Here is an 8,101-nt window from a genome sequence, read left to right as displayed (position 1 = left end):
CCCGAGGAGGAAGCAGCGGTGCCGTATTTAAAGTCGCACGGTACAGGGTTTGTAGGTCGGCGTTGTGTTCTTATTAACTTGTTTTGTCACATTGAACTAACCCTCCGTGCTGCAATTTAAAATGAAGGCTCTTCTGCTGCTGGTTTTGACCGCTTGGTTCAACGGTCAGTACGGCGAATGCGCTATCCCCCCTTCGTGTTCCCATCCTCCGTCAAAGTGGTGTTCATCTCTGGACTCAGCCATCCAGTGCGGGGTAAGATTAATTAAGTCTTAGGATAGGTTTTAAACTTATATTTTGTATGTTATGAGCACGCAAATGCTATTTCAGAATGGCTGAAATCTGTAAACATCACACGACGCTCTATAAATAGTTCCGGTTAGCTGTTTAACCTGTTTTAACTAACTATACATTAAATCACTGCGCTCGGTGTAGGCTAACGGCAGGTAACTATAGCAACCCTTCAGCCATTCAACCTGACCCTAGATGACCTTTTAGTTTAGCTAGCTAACTTTAAGTAGTGAGAGGGAATGCAGATGCACTAATGACAAATTTGACCACAGCTTCTCATTAAGCCGACGGTAACGTGAGTAATATGTGTAATATGAAAGTACGCAATGGTACAGAAAATACACTGCGAAGTGTTGAGATACACAAAACCACCTAACGTTACATTATCAAGTAAGGGAATGCTGTTAGCATTCATTCCCCGTATTTTGTCGGTGTGCACTAACTATCGTTAAGGTTAGCTAAATTGCACAGGGGAACAGATATCCACACTGTATTGGGTGTGAGGAATATATTTTCCGTCACGCACTGTAGGTTGTAGTTTTATCATGTGGACTCTTTGAGGAAGACGCGAGCAATGGGCAGCAGAGTTTTATTTTGGGCTGGGACGAACAGTGACTGGCACGGTAGGTTATGAAACAATTGAGGGAAGGAGGAAGTAAGGCACTCCCCCTTTCCAGTGAAACTCACACATTAAAAGACACATAAGCAAACACAGGATATGTAAAACGCACATCCTCACGCATGCGCACTGTGTCCGTTTCAAACAGGATATCGATCCAGTTTAAGTACTGGCCATGCCCTGTTTTAATTTTTTAAACCGCTTTCTGCCATTCAGTTATTGTGATAGAAAGATAATGCCTCAGCTGAATAGAAGAAAATATGAAAAATGTTCCCTATATTTCCTCCAAATGGGAACAATGGGAATTGGCCTGACCCTGCATACACACAGGCTCCAACAGAAACAGAGACTGATCACAAAAGTTTACTCCCCCACTTTTGCTCCCTTTTGCAGGTTTTGAAGCAGTGCCTTGAGTCTAATTTCACCAGGTCCCACCAGACAGCAGATCCAGTGGAGGTGGCGCTTTACTATGAGAGTCTGTGTCCCGGCTGCAGAGTGTTTCTCACTGAGATAATCTTCCCAACCTGGATCTTGCTGGGTGACATCATGTCTCTTACTCTGGTGCCCTATGGTAATGCACAGGTAAGCAGTGAACAAAGCACTAACATGGCTATTTATAAACGTATAGCAAGAAAAGCAAAATATATGATATGAACAATCAATCAATCAACTATGGGCAGAAATTGGCCAGTCAAATTCAACTATTTTGAGATTGTAGTCCTGCGTTGAGGGTGTTGTCCTTAAAAGACGTGATTATTTTATAAAAAGAGAGAAGGAAACTTTAAGAAAAAAGTCATATGTAAAACCATATGTGGTCACGCAATAACCTCGAAACTCAATGAGTGTATTTCATATGAACTTCACTGGTTAATCATTAGACACATGACTTCATTTTGTTTGAGAAAATGTGTTTATTTTCTCATTTCTCAATTCATGTCTCTGTTAATTTATGGCACCCTAGGAGAAACCTGATGGACAGAAGTATATTTACACCTGCCAGCATGGAGAAGGGGAATGTCTGGGCAACATGCTTGAGGTAAAGTTACACCCCAAATGCACAGAAGAAAAGAAAATATATCTAATACTGTAATTACAATTGTAGTCTGCCTTCTTTTAATAAAAATATTATCATCCATCTTCCAGAGAGTGGATTGTTTTATATCTGTGGGCATTTTTTATTGTGATTTATTACATTTTCTTATTTTCTAAGATATAAATGGAGTCTTGAGTTTGTACTGTCACAATGCTGACGCTCTACTATGATTAATTAATTGTCTTTTTCCTCTCAGACTTGCCTAATAAACATGACAGATATGGCTTACCAGATCATCTACTGTATGGAATCCTCTACTGATGTCGTCAAGGCAGCCAAGAATGTAAGGAAGTGAAAACCGGGAGAGAAACTTACCCAACGTATTATTTATTATTTCACAACTTGTTGATGTGTGTTTATTTCCTCTATTGGCGTTTGTAGTGCATGGAGCTCTACAGCCCTCAGTTGACCTGGGACAAAGTCATGACCTGTGTAAATGGGGATGTGGGAAACCAGCTGATGCATCAGAATGCCTTGATGACAGAAGCCCTGAAACCTCCCCACCAATATGTGCCCTGGATAACCATTAATGGGGTAAGACTCCAGTACATTTAGTTGGAAGGCGTACGGCCTCTGTGGCATTCTGTGGTCACCGCTAGGAACTATAAAGCGTCATACTGGCACCTTTCCCTCCTGTCTGGCTTTGAAGCCACTCTCTCTGCAAGGCCCCCGTTCTGCCTTTGCCATTGATGCTCACCTTTTAAACCGGTGATGTTACATTTACAGTGATGATATGATCTTGTGATTCTTTTTAATACTTGTGCCCTAAAGCTTATATCGGTAGATGAAAGAGAGCTGTGGCTGAAGCTACATCTTGATGTAACTCCAAAGCGCAGCACAACAGATGCTACTGCCTCTCTGCCAAGGCACCCGAAGGCTTCTTAAGCTTTATTTTTAACTTGGTTTGTCAAATAAGGCTTGAACATATTATTTTACAATTTTACAGCACATGTGAAAACAGAATATTTCAGTTTTTATCCCTGTATGTACAATGTACAGAGCCCAGAACCATGAAAAAAAATAGTTTTCCGTTTCAGTTGAGTTTTTATTTAGTCCCATAACTGTATTTTTGTTGTTTGTATGCCTACGTTTTCATTTTTTTTTATAGCACAAATGTCCACTTAAGGATGATCTAATGAAAATTTAGTGGTCAACTCAAAAATCAAGGTCACTGTGATGTCACAAAACACATTTTGCCAACATTTTACGCAATAATTAATATGGTAATTTGTGACAATTTAGAGTTATAATTTTTATGATAGTTTTCATATGATGTTCAGTCATTTTTGTCCACACAACAAAAGTCAACTGTTTACTTTCCTTTGCCCGGATGGTGCTTGTTTACATAACCTTCTGGATACTCATTTTTATTTAATTTGCAGGAGCACACAGAAGACATGCAGCAGCAGGCCATGAACTCTCTCATTACTCTGGTCTGCAGCCTGTATAAGGTACAGTTAATGTCTATCAAGACTCCAGTTAAGCACTTCTGCCTTTAGCACAATTTTACAGTTTGCTCTAAAATCACAGGCAGTTCATAATTTGTCATTTTCTAAGACTTGACCTTTCATATCTAACACAATTCTTTTCCTTTTTATCAGGGCACCAAGCCCGTAGCCTGTGGAGGTGGACAGCGACACTTCAGAAGCTACTGCCATAATGAGTGAAGGAGCAGCACTGCACTTGCTCTGTTCCAGGTGTGGCCACTAAATAAGGAACACTGAGGAGTGTCATCAAATATTTTTTTAATCTTTGATTTTACGGTCTGTAATTGCCTCAATTGTGCCTTTTAACAATCACCACAATATAAATACAATTTACTTTATAAAAAAAAATGTGTCCTTGAAATGTTATCTACTGAAACCATAAAGACTTTGTGCAGCATTTTGACTCAACGACAGCATTCTACTATTTACAGTGTGCATGGCCAAGTCTGGTCCAAGACATTGTTCTCACTGTCCTATAGATGGCGCAGTATCTCATAACCTCATTTTCAGTCCTCTTACTACAGGTAATAAAAGACAAACAAACAGCAAGCCACATAATAATCACACCATAAGCTGTCTTCAAATGGTTATGTTTAATGAGAAGATTTCTTCACTCTGAACCTAGTTTTGGTTTTTGATTTAATGTTTCATAACATGTTATTCAAAATAAGGAGATGCAAGGTATACTAAACAGTATGTTGTTCACAAAGTACATGTTAGTAATTAAAAAAAGATCATAAGGCACCGAAAGCAATTGAGTGATTTCACAAGTCACCACTCGCTACTATTGTATGTTTTGTATTTTGTTTTAAGTGTGCGTTCATGTGGGTGTACACCAGCAGTGGCAAGTACATTCAAATTCACATCCCAGTGAATGTTTAACATGGAGTCAAATGCAATTAGAAATAGTGAATCAGGCGCGGAGGTGGTCGAGTGGTTAGAGCGCATGCCATGTACCTATGTACACATGTACACATGTACACATATACGCAGCCGACCCTGGTTTGAATCCTAGCCGGAGTTCCTTTGCTGCATGTCACATCCCCCTCTCTCTCCCATGTTTCCTCTCTGTCCACTGCTAAATAAAAGGCAGCTATGCCAGAAAAAAATCTTAAAAAAAAGAAAGAAAAAGTAAATCGATCCTAATTTGTGTTTATGTTGTAATAACACTACAAAAGGCAGTAGCTCATCAAAGCCACAGTCTTGCTGAACCTGAAGGTCTGGATTCGACTGATCCTCTGATTCTACAGCCAGATAGACACAAATACATAATGGCATGACGCAGGCAGCTCCACCACATCAGTCTCACTACCAGCTAACATCCACAGACCCTATATCCTTTCTTATTCCTGCTCAACAGACTAATTCCTCCTATTTTCTTCAGCATTCATTCCTTTTGTGTTATATTAGGTTACAGTATTAAACAAGGCCACGATAGAAGGTTAAAGCGATCTCAAAAGTGTGCGGAGAAAGATGATCAAACAAATGAGTGTTGATTAGGAGGCGTGGAATTAGTCGTTCTTTACTGAGTGACGGCATAAGGAAGTGTTGGTGCCATGGACTACTTCATATCTGATCTTAAATGAGCTATTTGTATCCTCCTCTTTGGTATTTCCTTCCCAGTTGTCTTCTTCCAAGTAGCTGAAAGTATGAGGAGAAATAACTCATCAAAACTTTTCAGCTTCACGGAGGTAAGGATAATTAATGAACCTTTAAGAAATACCAAAGAGAAAAAAGTTAAATTATAATAGCTGAACCTGTTTATTGCCTACAGGACTCATATTTACTCTGTATTTTCTGATGTCTTTTTGGAACGTAAACTAAAAACTGTTGACTATTCACATTAGCCGTCACACCAAAAACAAGATGGCAGGTAACTTGTGTGATTGATCTCTTATTCATTTGTTTTTTGTAATAACGCTGTATTTTTCTGTGTTTGACCATTGCTGAACAGTTGTGGAGAAAATTAGCCTTGTATGTAAAAATATGTCCTATCAAATTGAAATTTCAGGTTAATAGCAATAATTTGTCTTTTATGTTTATTAGATTAACAAATCATGCATTGCAGGAAAATGACTGCCGAAATCTGTATCTTGGGCAACTTGGTCAAGAATAGCCAATACAATCTGAGAGTGTGTTACCAGTTGTTTATGGAAAGGTGGAACTCCCAAACCGATGGAGAGATAAGGTCACGGGATGCAGCAGAAAACAAGCTCTCCTATCTGTTTTCCCCCACAACACGGATGCTGAAAGAGAGATGCCCTGAGGGCTAAATCCCAAACACTACCTCACTGTGAGAACTGTCTATTGTGTCCAAGGTGATAGTGTGTGGGATTGAGGACCTGGAATCAGATGAACCTTCCAAAAATAATGCCCAAGTGGTTCTTTTACTTGGCTCGTCATATTTTTCAACAGCAGCACAAAAACAGCCCTGTCTACAAGCTACCTTAAGATCTCAGTGGATCTTTTTGTTTTTCATACTGTCTCTTCGATGCGTTCAGCAAAGGCCAAGCATTTCTAATTTACTTATTTCTGAATAAGGCCACAGAATTACATTTAAATGAATTATTGTCTTTCTGCTGCTAATGAAGTCCAAGACAAACAATAGTAGCTTTCTTTTTATGCAGTTGTTGAGTGATGAAGTATCTAAAACTGAAAGAAACATCACACTACATGACAGCTTCCATGACACTTCAGCATCACATATAAATTCAAGGAATAGTTTAGGTGTTTTAATGTGAGGTACTTATCCATAGTCAGTTTATTACAGTCGGTGCAGTTTGGGGAAACAGCCAGGAGTACCGGCACAGGAGCAAAGCAGTGTACTGCAGACAGGGAACTGAACTGAAAGTGAAACGTATATATATATTTTGTTTAAGTTGTCTTAAATAGAAAAGAACAGCAGCTCATTGTTTTGCTGCCGTGCTCGTACTCCTGTCTGTTTCTCCAAACTGGGGGCTTGCAGCCGGATCCACTGTAAGTAATACTCTGTAGAGTACCTCGTGCAGCGCCACTTCAAAACATGCAAACTATCCCTTTAATGTCATTAACACCACTGGACTGTCACATGATGAGGCAAATACAGAGCATATGAAGAGGAAGTAGGATAAAGGAAACGGAACTCTCTATCCAGTGGATAGTGTAAAAGTGATTAGCTTCGCTTCACTCACTCAACTTTTCTATGAGAAAAGTGGCTTGTCATTTACTAGGATACTACAAACAGAAGGGTCTGAACTTCAAACAGACGTTTCATTTTTGTTTCTTCTGCTGTCCAGAGACAGTGGGACTCTTCGGAGCCGGCGTCCTGCACTGAGCCTCCCCACTACCCTGACATCAGAGGTGCCGTGAAGAGGCTCTTCTCAGGCACCCTGCAGCTGCCCAGGCTGTCCTGCAGACCCTCCACACAGGATGGCCCCCAGAATGGCTCCTTAGCTCCCTGCATCAGGCCTTCCAGGAGCCTGGGAACTCTGACCAGCTATATCTCCAAAGACGTGTGAGTCAGCAATTCTGCTTTGTTTCTGCACGTCACTGACATAAATTCCATTTTGGGAACACCTTTCCATCATTCTCACCGATGCTTTGGGTCAATCTGCATAATTGAACCTACCAAGGATCTGTTCCCCCTTATATATGTTGGTATAGAAAACTAGATGATTTGTTTTTTTAATTTCAAACCGTAAACCTTATTTGGGTTTAGTTGGGCTAATGATGGATTAAGGAAGCAATGCCTGTGGCTCCAGAACATTCATTTAGGATAACCTTAAAGCACCAGCTTCCAACTCTGATTCAGCGGAGCTTGATGATGTTTTGCTTAATTTAGGTAGAAAACGTGGACATGCTCGTTGAGCATATGACCCAAGAAAGTGTCCTGCTTAAGGCGTTGCTCTCCCACTCTGTCACACTGAACAACTATCATTAGAAAAGATCAGGCAAACAAGACTCTTGTGATTGTTCCTAGAAAAGCATTCCAGCTGCCACTGTAGCATTTTTGCATATCCACACCGTGTTTGTGTGTTTGTAGTGAATGTGTGTGCATGTATGTGTGTGTGTACTTGCGTGCGTATGTGCGGGCATGGGTCCGGTTTGTTTTCCTTTTCCACTTTTCAAAGGAATGCAGACAGACCTGTTTGTTTACATAGGTAGTCGAAGTGTATGTCAGAGCTGATCATCTGATATGGCTTTACTTTGGACAAAGGCACATTTGTATCGCTGATGCTTTCTTGTTTTTTTTGCCCAGCAGACGTTCGTCATTGTGATATTAATCTGTTTTAATGGAATGAACACATGCATACTGAGTTCACTTTGTGAAATTGGTCACAGCGTGTAACCTCGAACGCCTTGGAATATATATTTTCAGAAGTTGAATTCTTGGTAATGTTAAAATGATGTTCTTGTAAAAATTCTCAAATACAATTTAATTCAAATGTTTGTTCATGAACAAAAATAGATTATTTCCAGTGGTCACTGCAAAACAGAATATTTTATTCAGTCAGGGAGGCATTGAAATTGGTAGAAATAAATAGTGTAGTTTTGACAATTGACAATTTTATTTTTTAATTTTTTTCCAAGGTTGTCCTGGCCAAGATGGACAAAAACACAGACTACTTCTACAG

At 39.9% G+C, this 8,101-nt stretch overlaps 2 protein-coding genes across 4 annotated transcripts in view; both read left to right on the top strand.

Annotated features, from left to right (window-relative positions):
- Positions 1–4: 4 nt before the first annotated feature.
- On the top strand, positions 5–3,812 carry ifi30a (IFI30 lysosomal thiol reductase a). The gene is made up of 7 exons (XM_084008045.1): positions 5–253; positions 1,302–1,490; positions 1,870–1,944; positions 2,198–2,284; positions 2,383–2,535; positions 3,384–3,452; positions 3,603–3,812. Exons 1-7 carry the CDS (start codon positions 122–124, stop codon positions 3,666–3,668), a joined length of 771 nt encoding a protein of 256 aa, XP_083864171.1. The 5' UTR covers positions 5–121; the 3' UTR covers positions 3,669–3,812.
- Positions 3,813–4,269: 457 nt separating this feature from the next.
- pde4ca (phosphodiesterase 4C, cAMP-specific a) overlaps positions 4,270–8,101 on the top strand; it is a 46,076-nt gene continuing 42,244 nt past the window's right edge. For 2 of the 3 annotated variants that reach the window (XM_084008018.1, XM_084008016.1), the window contains exons 1-2: positions 4,386–5,179; positions 6,764–6,981. In XM_084008018.1, coding sequence (XP_083864144.1) covers positions 5,138–5,179; positions 6,764–6,981 — 260 coding nt within the window. In that variant the 5' untranslated portion in view covers positions 4,386–5,137. Of the gene's footprint in view, positions 5,180–6,763; positions 6,982–8,101 lie in introns of all 3 variants that reach the window. The other variant, XM_084008017.1, reaches the window with a different exon arrangement.

The sequence above is a fragment of the Eutrigla gurnardus genome (assembly GCF_963514095.1).
Source record: "Eutrigla gurnardus genome assembly, chromosome: 4".
Taxonomy (NCBI): domain Eukaryota; kingdom Metazoa; phylum Chordata; class Actinopteri; order Perciformes; family Triglidae; genus Eutrigla; species Eutrigla gurnardus.
Note: the sequence above shows the minus strand (reverse complement) of the source record. Positions and strands in the feature narration are given on the sequence as shown.